Source organism: Xyrauchen texanus, chromosome 5, assembly GCF_025860055.1.
Source record: "Xyrauchen texanus isolate HMW12.3.18 chromosome 5, RBS_HiC_50CHRs, whole genome shotgun sequence".
NCBI classification, from domain to species: domain Eukaryota; kingdom Metazoa; phylum Chordata; class Actinopteri; order Cypriniformes; family Catostomidae; genus Xyrauchen; species Xyrauchen texanus.
In genome coordinates, this window is record NC_068280.1 from 2511940 (window position 1) to 2527316 (window position 15377).

Consider the following 15377-nt stretch of genomic DNA (forward strand, 5'->3'; position numbering starts at 1 on the left):
TGCTGGACACTAATCATTAATACACATTATTGGTCTTCTTCTGTCACTCAGACAGACATTTCGAAGCAATACGGATTGACATAAATAAACAAATGTAGCTAAATGTAGTCAAACTAATCAACTGTTGTCAAAAGTGAGAACACTACATGTCCAAGAACAAGAGATGTTTTTCACGCTGTCATTAAGCTGGAACTTCCCATTAAAATGTTTTTGAAGTAAAACTCAAGTCTGTTCTTTTATTAAGTACGCCACTGTTATAGTTTAAGCATCTTTCATTAAATACATTACATACAAATTATACAGTCCATTTTCACATGTTTTAAGGTCAGTTTTGTTGACACCGGTAAATACAGTGATTAAAAAAAAAATAATAATAATTACAATATCTTCTGATTTTCAAAATCAAACAAAAAGAACGTCACTGTGAGATCGGAACGTTCCGGTGTTTCCACACATTACGCTCCGGGTTAGGAACATCAGACGCGTGCGCATGAACAGAAAAGGTAGAAAAATATCATGCTAATAAAACAGGAGACACGGTGTGACAGATAAACAAATAAACAATAAGCGAGGCAAGAAAACCCTGAAAGTTTTCTGATAGTTTTGCATTACACAGTTCATCCGTGCGACGCGAGCGGTTACCGTTGCAGTTCCTCTTCCAGTGCTGGTGAGGGCGCTAAAGCAGTCAAGCATTGAGGAGCTACTACAGAAGAAAGTGTCTCCATTGTCTTATTGACATGCAGTTTGTGTTTGTCCATACAGTGTTTTTTTGCAAGGCAATGCGAAGGCTTCCTTCACCATTTCCGAGGATGATTACATTACACCTTCATTCTCTCATTTGATTCGTAGCTTGCATTGTTGCTACTTGCCATTCATTCATTCACCCTATTCTCATTTGTTCCCAAAATCAGTGTACCGACGCAGATAAACAAACAAAAAACAAGGAAATGCATCTAAAATCAGACCGTACACACTTATAAAAGCCCCCATCACCACCAGGTGAAGAACGGTCTTCTGCTTTGGAAGCTCTGCGTGTAAGATTCACTGTTGGAGCGCTGCGGTGCCCGCGCCGTCTCCACGAAAACCGGTGCCATTTGCACCAGCTGCAACGGGGTTTTACCATCCCTCAGCACCTGACTGAGGTTCAGGATCTACAGTAACACAAAACAAAAAGGGTTGGGGAGTAACTGAATACATGTAACAGGATTATGTATTTAAAATACAAATTATAAGTAACTGTATTCCACTACAGTTACAATTTAAATCATTGTTCAATAGAATACAGTTACATTCTAAAAGTACTTTGATTACTGAAGAGATTACTTTGCATTTTATGGTCATTTGATTCATTTAATATTTAGTCCTTTCAGATGGAAAACATTTATACATAAAATGATCCAAAGTGCATTTGAACAGCGGTGAAACACTTTCTTATGATGTGACATTCATACGAGCAGACAGAGAAGTACGTTTGGAGTAAGTTTGGAGCAGAAGAAATAGAAATAAACCTTCTGTAAATTGTTAGCTTTATGCTAAGCTAAAATGCTATTTCAAGCCATTTTACACACCCATGTGACCAGACACCATCATATTTAATATCAACAAAATTCACGTCGGATCATAATTAATTTTTTCTGGTAAGATCTTTGATATCAGGACAAAAATCATATTCTTGATAATAATTGTTGTATTGTTTTCCTGTAAAAATATCAAAAAATCCTTAAAATAAGATCAGTTTAATTGATCTTGTTTTAGAAACAACACTGCATAAGATATTTGGGTTTTTCAGAGAACGTGTTTTGAGTTTTTATAGTCAAAACAAGTGGAAAAAATCCACCAGTACTGAAGAAGTAATCCAAAGTATTTAGATTACATTACTGACCTTGAGTAATCTAACGGAATATGTTACAAATGACATTTTACAGCATGTAATCTGTAATCTGTAGTGGACTACTTTTCAAAAGTAACCCTCCCGACCGTGGATATATATATACACATATATGAACTTCTGAAAGACTCGACAGTTCATCTTGTTCAAGAGGGAAAGGCGACTTATACGACTCATAAGATTTAAGATTTGTCTGAATTATTTGTCCAAAATCTTTAAGGCTCCAAGTGGACACCTTCAATTCATTAGCAGTAATAATGACATTAACACATGACATTTAATTTTAGATATCGACAATTACATTTCGACCTGTTAAAATGATTATTCTTGAGATCAGTGGAATTACTACTAATAAAAGTGCTCATTGTTTATATCAGTAATTAAGATTTCACTAGTAAAAACGCAATTCTTTATCATTAATGATGTAATATCCGTTCTTGATATCAAAAATGGACTTTCAATTTCATGATGATGATGTCACTCACTCCTGTTTAAAACGCAATTACAGATATCTAGAAATAATAGTTGAAGTAGTTCAAATTCCTATTACACATACTGTATTTCTTACTAGCAAAATCATAATAAATGTAAAATAATTACATAGTTACGAGTATAAACATCCATTCCTGATATCAAAAATGGAATTTCAATTAGTAACAATTATTGATATCTGTAACTGTCACTAGTAACATTTCACAATGATGATGTCATTCGCTCCCATCACAGCCCAATGTCAGTCATCTATAATCTCGTACTAGATGCAATTTGGAAGTCAAAATGTACACATCACATATCTACATCTTACTAGAAAAAAGTATGATTTTGATATAAAAAAATGACATTTTTTCTAGAATAATTATCCATTCCTGATATCAACAATTGAATTTTAACTAGTTAAAAACATAATTATTGATATCTGAAACTAAAGATCTCTTAATATCGTAACAGACATACAGATATCAGTGCTTTAATTAAACACAATTAAAATCTATTGTGATGACTCACCTGCCCCCTCATTACTGAGATCTGCTTTTTAAACTGTCCTCTGTCGAAACCCGCGTCTTTCTGTGAATGTAAAAACCCACAATGCATTAATTTCCTGTTTCAAATGTTGGTCAATGCGTAATATCCATATTCTCTCACCTTAAATAGCTCATACAGATCTTCTTCGAGGTCTTTGATGAAGTTCGGGTCAGATAATTTGGGCAGAACTAAATCTCGAATCTCTTGAGAGAATGCAACTTTAGCCTGTGGAAGCCACGCCCAATAAAAAGGGTCTACAACCAACAAAAAAGACGTCAAAAACAACAAATTACAGCGTATACGTTCAAAAAGACACGTTTTAAACCACATCGCAAAAAGTAAATTTATGCATTCAACATGGTGGTAAAATTGTAAACTATGATTGGTCAGTGGTGGATCATGTGTTTATGAGGTGGATGCTGATTGGCTTACAGGCTCTCCATGAGTCTGGGTGTTTGAGAGGGAAAGCTAGTCCGTTATCAATGGCTGCTAGTTTAATGATGGGGTCCTTCACTACTACCCAATCAGAGTCCTGCAAGAGAAAGCAAACAATTACATAAAAAAAACCATCATATAGAAATAAACAAGATAGGTAAAGTTTGAATTCTATGCTGAGTTTGGAGGATGTAGCATGAAAGCTCTAATGGTGCGTCCACATACAACGTGAAAAACATTTTCGCCTCGCGCGAGTTTGACCGCTGGATTAATTTTGTCTTTAAACTCGCGTTTGCACGAGTAACAGAAACCCACGATTAATTCCCCCATCCAGAAAAGGACAGGAGGAGGGGCTTCTACGACAACTTATCTTTCCGCCATCAACCATGGCCGATATCACAACGGTTGCTGCTGTTGTGATATCGGCGGAAGTCCCAGATACGTTGGCGTTCGATTGGCGTCTCTGCATTGACTTTGTATGCAATTATGCCGCACGAAACGCTCGATTCACGTCTCTGCGTTGACTTTGTATCCAATCATGCCGCACGAATCGCTCGATTGGCGTCTCTGTATTGACTTTGTATGCATTCATGCTGCACAAAACGCTCGATTGGCGTCTCTGCGTTGACCTTGTATGCAATCATGCCGCACGAATCGCTCGATTGGCGTCTCTGTATTGACTTTGTATGCATTCATGCCGCACGAATCGCTCGATTGGCGTCTCTGCGTTGACTTTGTATGCAATCATGCCGCATGAAACGCTCGATTGACGTCTCTGCGTTGATCTTATATCCAATCATGCCGTACGAAACGCTCGATTGACGTCTCTGCGTTGACTTTGTATGCAATCATGCCGCATGAAACGCTCGATTGACGTCTCTGCGTTGATCTTATATCCAATCATGCCGCACAAAACGCTCGATTCGCGTTGTATGTGAATGCACCATAAGAGCAATTACAGTCAGAAATGTTCATCCTTGTATAGGGATAATAAGCATAATTCACTCACCCTGTTGCTTGATGTATCCATCGGATAGTCATATTTTATAAGCCAGTTGTCATTTCCTCGATCTACAAATCGCACAACAATTACACTTATTAAAGCAGTCGTTTCACCATATCACAACTACACCACAATATCGTAAACCGAGCTGAAATGTTGACTTTTACACCGTTTGTGTGTTTCTGTGGTTACCGGTGTTTCTGATGATGTAATCCAGCACCACCAGTCTCTCAAACTGCAACTGGAGTTGGCGATTGGTGTTTTCGGGTAACGGCTCCGCTTCAAAGCGCCGCAGCCAGAAATCTGCATCTTTGTATCCTTCTACAAAGACCTGAAATGAGCCGATCTACAACAGCCAATAGAGACGAGTTTAAACACCAACACCAAACGCCCCCTTCACATGTCAAACGAGAGCAGAGATGCTGCTTTCACACGTGGGCTGTGGGTTTGCTGTCGGGTCGAATACCGTTTTTAACAGCTCCAGTGTTCAATAACATCTGTGAAAGCATCTGCACTGATCACTGTAGTGATCAGGGATTGTATTAAAATTAAACTTATTTCTAAATTCAAACATGGGACACTACAAATCAATACGCAGGGGAATAAGTGTTGTCATGCTTTAAGGGGGATTAATTTTGCAGAGGAAGTTGTTTTTATTTAAAGTTACAGTGACCCTCTTTTATCTCAAAAGTTCAAGGGTCATTTGATACACCGTGATATGACCCATTTATCTTCCTCTAGGCAGATTGTTGACACAATCATAAACCACACTTACCTTTGGTGGCAAGCCAATCCGGTGAAAACGCTGGCCCACTTTGGGCACTTTTTCTAGAGCCAACCTCTTCCCTCTGGACTTTACACGATCAATAGCGCTGTAGTTAAACGTTTCACTCGATAAATGCACCACCTAAGAGAAAGAGGAATATAGATGAACGTTTGCGATCTCTTCTACGTCAGTAGTCAGCTATAATGACAGCAGACTGTTGACTGTATGTATGAAGTGTTGTTTTAGGTGTGTGTGTGGTTGAGTGTTTCTTTGCATGCGTGCAAGCAACAGAGTGAAAGGGGTTGATCATTCACCTTGGTTTTGGTTTCACACTGAGCTAACATACACAAACTGTGATGTGTGTGGACTATCACTAGTCAGAACACAGTTATAGGAAGAGTTCACCCAAAAATGATGGTCTCTATGAACTTTTGATGACGAGGAGTACATAAAGAACTTTATTTTGGGTGAACATGAGTGTGTGTGTGTTGATCTCATACTTTGGTGCGTGGTACGATGTTGAGTTCTAGTTTCTGGTCCACTAAACTGGCGCCGGCCTCTGACAGGTAACCCTGATTCAGAACCAGACAGTCCCGGCCGAAACAGCACGGACAGCAGAGCTTCTGCAGCCATTTGGCCCACTTTGGGTTCAGCTGTCCATATGGTTCCTCGTTCTTTGGTTTGAAGACCCCGATGATCTTCTGTTGGAGCGGAGAAGGTCGAAAAATGCTTAGCACCTGTTAACATCACACTCACATGGAAACAATTGATTGTGTTTATAATAGAATTAAGTTGTAAGCTTAGCAATATGCTAACATCAATCACTATTGGAATCAACTGTGTTTGTGTTCAGTAAAGTATCAAACTGTTAGCATAGCAACATGCTAACAACAATCTATATTGGAATCAACTGTTTTTGTGTTCAGTAAGGTATCAAACTGTTAGCATAGCAACATGTTAACATCAATCTCTATCGGAATCAACTGTGTTTGTGTTCAGTAAGGTATCAAACTGTTAGCATAGCAACATGTTAACATGAATCTCTATCGGAATCAACTGTGTTTGTGTTCAGTAAAGTATCAAACTGTTAGCATAGCAACATGTTAACATGAATCTCTATCGGAATCAACTGTGTTTGTGTTCAGTAAAGTATCAAACTGTTAGCATAGCAACATGCTAACAACAATCTATATTGGAATTAACTGTTTTTGTGTTCAGTAAGGTATCAAACTGTTAGCATAGCAACATGTTAACATCAATCTCTATCGGAATCAACTGTGTTTGTGTTCAGTAAGGTATCAAACTGTTAGCATAGCAACATGCTAACATCAATCTCTATTGGAATCAACTGTGTTTGTGTTCAGTAAAGTATTAAACTGTTAGCATAACAACATGCTAACATCAAGCTCTATTGGAATCCACTTTGTGTTAATGTTAATGTATAACCAAGTGAAAAATACACTTAAACAAAATACACTTATATTTAAGATAGTCTAAATATCTTATAAGTTGCTTCTCAAGTAGATGTATCTTGATTTAAGGATTTTTAGACAATTGTAAATGGAAAACAAGACAAAAACATGTGAAAATTACAAGCGGCAAATTTATGTCAAGTTTGCGTTTTGATTTTTTGTAAGGGTTAGCAACATCCTAACAAAAGTTCTATTGGAATCAACTTTATTTGCGATTATTAGATTGAATTGTTAGCTTAGCAACATGCTAACATCAAACTCTGTTGAAATCAACTGTGTTTATTATATTGAATTGTTAGCTTAGCAACATGCTAACATCAGGCTCTATTGAATTGTTAGGGGTGGCATGGTGGCTCAGTGTCGTCTCACAGCAAGAAGGTTCTGGGTTCGAGTCCCGGCTTAACTAGGGCCTTTTGTGTGGAGTTTGCAAGTTCCTCCGGGTGCTCCGGTTTCCCCCACAAGTCCAACAACAGGCAGGTTAAATGAATTGGAGACTCTAAATTGCCCCGTATGTGTGTGAGTGAGAGTCCCCCAACCACTGGGGGTTTTGTCAGGAAGAGCATCTGGCGTACAACTTGTGCCAAATCAAATATATATACATGCAGACTATCATGAAGCGGACCCTGCACCTACGCGGGATAAAAATGCTAGAGAGAGAAAGAGACTAGAATTGTTAGCTTAGCAACATGCTAACATCAGGCTCTATAGGAATCAACTGCATTAATTCTTAACATCAAGCACTATTGGTATCAACTGTGTTTATTGTGGTATCACATTTTAGCTTAGCAACATGCTAACATCAAACACTATCAGAATCATCTCCTAGCCTGACCAGCTGAACAGTGCCCCTCTAAAACTAGCCTGACCAGGCTATGAGAATGGCTAAGACCAGAGAGAGCAAGAAATGAGATGTGTTGGTAATGTTCATAGCATCTGATTTCCCACAAATATGTCATCAACTACAAAGAAAACACTAAATGTGGATGATATCAAAGCTTCTCAATGACATAAGTCTCCCGAGAGCTAATAATGGCTTATTTTTATTTTCCCGTGTCTAATGTCTGATTTGATTTAAACGAGAAACTGCCCACCACACCACCTGATTACACGTGCTCATGTGCTGTGTGACTCATGTAAGATGCCTCTGTTCAACATATGAACTTTCCAGTGTGTTCACATGTTATATACGCATGCTCTGATAAATCCCTCCCATACAAGTTGCTGTACTTGATTAGTTTCACGTGTGGCCTTCTTTTCCAGATATGATATTTCTATTAAATTACACAGACAACACTCTCACTGTTACATCTATTCTAAAATGTCTCGTTCATTCTCTTTATTTCTCACTCAGTCACACAATACTTATTCACACCTTGTGAGATCTTGTCATGCAAGTGTCCTAAAGATGTAACACACATTGAGTAACATTGTGCATGTACATTAAACCACTTCTGTCTGAACAGATCACATACACACACCCAGGTCAGGGTGATGGCATAGAGAAGTGTGATGTTTAGGATTAACACAAGTCAAACTAAACTGAAGCACTAGTAACTATGTGATAGTGTTATTAACATACACCCGTGAAGACTTTGACTGTCAAAGCACCATACAAATTAGGATGACCAGAGGAGGGAGATTTACAGTCAGCTTTATCATGACCAAACAAAAAACAAACAACATTTAGCAATGCTAGAATTATATTTAAAGGGAATAGTTCACTCAAAATGAAACTTCTGTCATCATTTACTCACCCTCATGTTGTTCCAAACCTGTATGAGATGATCTCTAAAAGAGATTCACATTCGGTTCACTTCAACTGCATCTCAATGGTGATTCGGTTTAATATCTCCTAATGTGTTCCACAGAAAAAAGTCATCCAGTTTGGAACAGCGTGAGGGTGAGTAGATGATGACAGAATTTCCATTTTTGGGTGAACTATCCCTTTAAAAGGAATATTCCGGGTTCAACACGTCAAGCTCAATTTACAGCATTTGCGGCATAATGTTGATGACCACAAAAAATTATTTTGACTCGTCCTTCCTTCCCTTTCAAAAAAGTAGCAGCAGAAATTGAGGTGAAAGTTAAAAGTGAATGAAAGTGAATTGGGCCAATTTTTATAAAAACACTTACATTCATAAATGTGCTAAAATCTCAGGTATTATTTGAGCTGTTTAGTTGCTTAAAATGTCGCTTTTACAATTGTTTAAGGTTTACGGTATTACGTTGTCATGGCAACAAAGTTTTAAAATTGGTAACTACTGTAAAACTTATGTACAGGAAAGGTAAGTCATTGATTTTATCACACTAAAATCATCTTTACACACATTTTGCTTACATCTTATGGCTATACTTTTTACATTTTATATCCCCAATTAGGAACGCCCAATTCCCAGTGCGCTCCAAGTCCTCGTGGTGGCGTAGTGACTCCCACAATCCAGGTGGCAGAGGGAATCTCAGTTGTCTCTGAGTCTGAGACGTCAATCAGCGCATCTTATCACGTGGCTTGTTGAGCGCGTTACCACGGAGACGTAGCGCGTGTGGAGGCTTCACACAATTCTCCGCGGCATCCACGCACAACTCACCACACGCCCCACCGAGAGCGAGAACCACATTATAGTGACCACGAGGAGGTTACCCCATGTGACTCTACCCTCCCTAGCAACCGGGCCAATTGGTTGCTTAGAAGACCTGGCTGGAGTCACTCAGCACGCCCTGAATTCAAACTCACGACTCCAGGGCACAAATCCTGTCGACTGAGCTTGATTTGTGTTGAACCTGGGATATTCCTTTAAGGAATTAGGCCAATTCCACTGAAATGGAAAATGTGATTTCAATCTTATTTCAATTCATCATGCAGCTTCGATGGGTATTATAACGTATAGAGGTCAAAGTCTGCAGATTTCAAAGTGCTTTGGATGGTTTCCCCTCATGATGCAAGTGCTGCTTTCACAACCATCAAATCCGTAATGAAGAGATTTCAGTTTTTCCCAATTTATGCGAAAACGACAATGAATAAAAAATAAATATTACATTTTCTTAGGAGTTCCAACTCTTCTACATTCTGTGGCTGGTTTGTGCATTTCAATTCAGAGATTCAATTTAGAGCCGCAAATTCACCACTGGTCATTTTCATATGCAAATGAGCTTTGCGGCAAACTTGCTGCAAATTATCCATTGTTGCCAAAGCTTTGCCAGAGGTATACCATTACCAGCGAAGAGCTGCAAACTTCTGACAAACATTTGCGGTGAATCAAAAGCTTCTTTGCATGTGAAAATAACTATATATATGCATGTGAAAATCATTTTTTGCAAAGATTAACAACATGCTAACAAAACATTCTATTGGAATCAACTTTATTTGTGATTATTATACTAGAATTGTTAGCTTAGCAACATGCTAACAACAGGCTCGAATTGGAATCAACTGCAATTATTCTTATTATATTAGAATTATTAGCTTAGCAACATGCTTAATCAACGAAGGCTTCCATGAAGTCAAGGAATCAACTGCAATTATTCCTATTATACTAGAATTGTTAGCTTAGCAACATGTTAACAACAGGCTCGAATAGGAATCAACTGCAATTATTCTTATTATATTAGAATTGTTAGCTTAGCAACATGCTAACAACAGGCTCGAATAGGAATCAACTGCAATTATTCTTATTATACTAGAATTGTTAGCTTAGCAACATGCTATAGGAATCAACTGAATTCTATTTATAGAATTGTTAACTTAGCAACATGCTAACAACAGGCTCTATAGGAATCAACTGCAATTATTCTTATTATACTAGAATTGTTAGCTTAGCAAGATGCTAACAACAGGCTCTATAGGAATCAACTGCAATTATTCTTATTATATTAGAATTGTTAGCTTAGCAACATGCTAACAACAGGCTCTATAGGAATCAACTGCAATTATTCTTATTATACTAGAATTGTTAGCTTAGCAACATGCTAACAGCAGGCTCTATAGGAATCAACTGCAATTATTCTTAATATACTAGAATTTTTAGCTTAGCAACATGCTAACAGCAGGCTCTATTAGAATCAACTGTTTATTATAATATCAAATTGTTAACTTAACACATTGGTAATCACGTTTTTCCCAATTTGTTTGAAAAAGACAATGAATAAAAAAATAAATATTACATCATCTTAGGATTGCCATCTCTTCTACATTCTGTGGCTGGCTTGTGCATTTCAAATCAGAGATTTTACAAAGTGCGCGGTCTCCCTAAAACGTGAGTCTATTTTTGTCACGTTTATACATTTCTTCTTTATAATTTTTTTTTCAAAACTTGTCTAGACTGAAACTTTTCTGATGTCTGTCCTCTATCTGCAGGAGTCTATGAATATACATATAAATGGTTGATATACTGGTAATGAGTGCTTTATTTATGAAGTTAAAGTTCAAGCAAATGTCACACTCATTACGCTGGAATTGCCCAATACTGAATGAGACATTACACACTGAGAAATCTTACAACAGTCCCTCGGATCTGCTAAACAGAAGAACAGGAATGTCAATCTGTGGTAAATACATTACTCAGACATGATCAATAATGCCTTTTAACCTCACTGAACTATCAAGACATTGGTGTTTTGATTCGGGCAAACTGACCCAAAGCTGAGAGTTACGGTGTTGTTAAATTACATGGCCGTGAAGAAAGAATAAACGTACTCGCCAAACACACTGCCTTCAGGCTAATGCAATGTTACAGCTGTGCACACATGCCACAGAATTAGGCCACATAACACAGGTCTGAAGCCATGTCAAACATGTTCCCTTTGTTTTAAGGTTTATTTAAAGAAGAAGTGGGTAACTGTTGCATAACGGAGTAGGTACCGATATGAGCACTGATATGAGAACTGTCACTCAATGATAATGAAGCTTCAAAGCGAGATTGACGGAAAGTCTTTAGTTTCCTGATGAAAGACTATGTCTGCATTTCAAAAGCTTGCCAAATGCTCATGCCTCAAAAATGTTGTCTAGGTAGGCAGCTAATTAGGTTTGGAAACAGCCTGTAATACCTGCTGCAGTTCCACTTTCAGTTGATGTGTGTGCAGTGACGCAGCAATGTGTACAGACACCCAAACACTACAGGTCTGTGATGGTGATACTAGAGATGGTGCATGGACTAATATATATATATATATATATACACACAATATGTTCACAAATGCTTTCAAAAAGTGGTTAATCTGCATTGTACATGCTTTACATACATGGTTTAACGAAACAGCCTCTTATAGTTGATTACATATAGAATGCAAACCACCATTAAACAAATGTAAATCTCTATTTAATATATAAATAAATACTAGTGATGATGATTTAATGTTATTATCTGATCAAACCCAGCATGTTCATATTAGGGGGCTCATTAACTTAAACATATTACAGTACAAATACACAAAGTTCAGACTCTTTAGGAACTAGGCCTGACCTTATGGCACAGCTGTTACTGTGTTCCTTCAATAGACAACATGTTTTGATTTATTTGAGGCTGTGAGTGCTCATTTAATTGCTTAGGTGGGCTTATAACGAGGCCAGAGCTCAAATCAAGATAAAATGTCTCACCCCAGTTGAATCTTTCACGAAGTAGCTGCCGCTGGAGCCCTGATAGATGCGCTCCGGGTAGATGCCCTCCTCGATGGCCCGCTCCGCCTTCCGGATGATGTCCTTGAACTCCGGGTCCTCCGGGAACTCGTTGCTGTGCGGGTCCCGGGGAGACGCGCCTCTATCTCGGTCCAGCAGCGGCTGTCGCTCCCGGCTGCGCCCCGGACTCCCCGCCGGCAGACGCACCACAGAGCCCGGCGTCCCACCAAATCCGCCCCGGGGACTGGTCGGCTCGGCTGGTCCGTAGCTGAAATCGTTCGAATCGCGGAGAGGAGACACCAGCGGGCTCGTTTCGTCCATGTTGGAGAGCTGGAGGACAGCGGGGGAAAAGGGGCAATTACGCGGGACAAGAGTCCGTTTGTTGCAGTAATGAAATGATGCGGCTATAAACAGTGAATCGCCAACAAACAAATCACATGACAATCAGCTTCCGGAAAGAGGAGGGACTAATCTGTTATCGCAGGGGTATTGACCAATCAGCGCTTGAGAATTGTATCGTTTTCCCATATGAGCACTGTGATTGGCTAGAATCAAACCCCCCACATCGACCATGTGACAAAACACAACATCCCTGCAGCGTGACTATGAGTTTTCAGGAAATTTAGAAAATTAGTTGAGTGTATCAGTAACTTAGTAAATTACTTGTTTTATTTAAAATATATATGTATAATATTTAATTACATATTTTAATTTGAAATAATAAATTGATAATTTATCCCTTTGTTTTGTGACTACTTCTAGTTTTCCATATAAGCCTGTACTTAAGGAACACTTCACCCGAAATGAAGCTGTCATCATCTACCTCATGTAGTTCAAAAGCCATATGATTACCTTTTTTCTGTTGAATAGATAAAATAGAGTGTGACGTCAAGGTTACTCATTTCCATACAACAAAAAAGAATTGCAGCCTGAACATTCTGTTCAACATTATTATTTAAAGGGACAGTACACCCAAAAATGAAAATTCTCCCATCATTAACTCACCCTCATGCCATCCCAGATGTGTATGACTAAGAACACGAAGAAAGCAAATTAAGATTTTTAGAAGAATATTTCAGCTCTGTGGGTCCATACAGTGCAAAAGAATGGTGACCAAAAATTCGAAGCTCCAAAAAGGAGATAAAGGCAGCATAAAAGTAATCCATGAGAATACAGTGGTTTAATCAATGTCTTCTGAAGCAATCCAGTTGGTTTTGAATGAGAACAGATCAAAATGTAACTCCGTTTTCACTGTACATCTTGACAGCTGTCTCTTTGGCGATCATGATTTCAAGCTCGATTACACTTCCTGGCACTTGACATGTGCAGAGCACTAGAAGGCACTAAAGGAAGCCAAAACCAACTAAATCGATTCAGAAGACATGGATTAAACCACTGGAGTTTCCTGGATTACTTTTAAGATTACTTTTTGGAGCTTCAAAGTTCTGGTCACCATTCACTTGCATTTTATGGACCTGCAGAGCTGAAATATTCTTCTAAAAAAGAAAGTCATACACATCTGGGACGGCACGAGGGTGAGTTAATGATGAGAGAATTGTCATTTTTGGGTGAAATATTGCATTTACATTTTTATTCAATTATTAATTTAAATCTGCGTATTAGCACCAGCAATTGTGCAGGTTTTGTAAATGCAAAGGCTCCTGACATGTGATCCAAAGCTCCAAAATGTATTGGCTGGGCAGGCCAGGAAACAATCGAAACACTGTTTTGCTCCCGGCTTCATAGGATGGCATGGCAAAAATGTGCGTCTGGTATGAAAGGGCTAATATGGTCGTGAAGAAAAGAAAAGTTATAGTGGTTTGGAACGTCATGAGGGTACTGACATAATTGTAATTTTTGTGAACTATCCCTTTAAGAACTTTTTTTTTTTTTTTTTTTTTAACATGTCTTCAGTATCTAATCGTTAACAAACGCCCTTAACTTTCACAAATGCAATCAAACAGCTCACTTTGTGGAAGCAGCTGCAGTGTGATCTCGAGAAGGTGATGCCTGATGGCAGGCTGGCATGACTGGCCTCGCGGGCGGGGACGCGACGCGCACCGCAGATCACATGAGCTTGTTGTAGCAACACGTGTTTCTATGGAGAAGAGATCAGAGATCCCTCAATGGGACAGAAGATGAGATATTCACAACATCCATCACTGGATATCAGACGGAGACCACTGACTTTCATTCCAGGGAGCGAGCAATTAATACTTACTTATTATGATTTATACAAGCCACTATTGTTTAATTTATTATGATGCACAGTTAATATGACATGTGTTACTGGCAACTCGTATTCAAGCAATAGAGTTGCATTTATTTAGTCGTTAAGTTTGCATACAGCCGGATTAGATCAATGGCTGGAGATGTGCTGGAGGCCGTTTGGGATCTGTCCGCAGCTGAAGAGGTTTCCCCGGTGTCTGAACTGTCCTTCGGCCTGCAGAACCTCCAGTGTCAGGATGGGTGAGTGAACTGAACCTGTGATACAATGTTTCTATTTTATTAAAAGGGTGTTCTATTAGAAAGCAGACATTTATAATGTTTTACATGTATCATGTTTATTACCATATAGGCCTAATATCAACACTGCTTATTATGTATAAATATAGAAATATTAATATTAGTACATACATTCATAATTGTAATAATAATCATTTAATCAACTAATCAGAATGAATAAAGATTAACATTTATAGTTTATATTATTATATAAATAACAATAATAACATTCATTCATTATTATGATTATTAGTAATAATATCAGATATATTAATGCACGTTAAAATATTATTAATATGAATTTTATGTTTTTCTAAATGCATTATTGTTATTATTATAATTATTATTTGTGTTAATATATAATTTAAACATGGCTTATTATGCTCTAATGTAAAATAATTTATAATAATAATAATTATAATGTATTTTATTAATCAGTATATATTTATAAAGATTTATATTTATAACTTATATTAATATATATATATATATATCAATATCAACATTAATTCATTATTGTGATTATAAGTAATAATGAATAATATTCTATATATTAAAGCACATTAAAATATTATTAATATTAATTACTATTAATGTTTTCTAAATGCATTATTGTAATTATTATTTGTATTAATATATCATTTAAACATGGCTAATTGTTTATTAATATAAAGTTA

General features: G+C 37.6%; 2 protein-coding genes across 3 annotated transcripts in view; one reads left to right on the forward strand and one right to left on the reverse strand.

Annotated features, from left to right (window-relative positions):
- Positions 1-227: 227 nt before the first annotated feature.
- On the reverse strand, positions 228-12633 carry pi4k2a (phosphatidylinositol 4-kinase type 2 alpha). The gene is made up of 9 exons (XM_052127478.1): positions 12178-12633; positions 5616-5816; positions 5125-5256; positions 4542-4695; positions 4356-4417; positions 3344-3443; positions 3032-3165; positions 2894-2953; positions 228-1151 (listed from the first exon to the last, which is right to left on the reverse strand). Exons 1-9 carry the CDS (start codon positions 12514-12516, stop codon positions 990-992), a joined length of 1344 nt encoding a protein of 447 aa, XP_051983438.1. The 5' UTR covers positions 12517-12633; the 3' UTR covers positions 228-989.
- A 1678-nt stretch (positions 12634-14311) lies between these two features.
- cdc25d (cell division cycle 25 homolog d) overlaps positions 14312-15377 on the forward strand; it is an 8913-nt gene continuing 7847 nt past the window's right edge. For both annotated transcript variants that reach the window (XM_052127277.1, XM_052127278.1), the window contains exon 1: positions 14312-14664. In XM_052127277.1, coding sequence (XP_051983237.1) covers positions 14558-14664 — 107 coding nt within the window. In that variant the 5' untranslated portion in view covers positions 14312-14557. The remainder of the gene's footprint in view (positions 14665-15377) is intronic.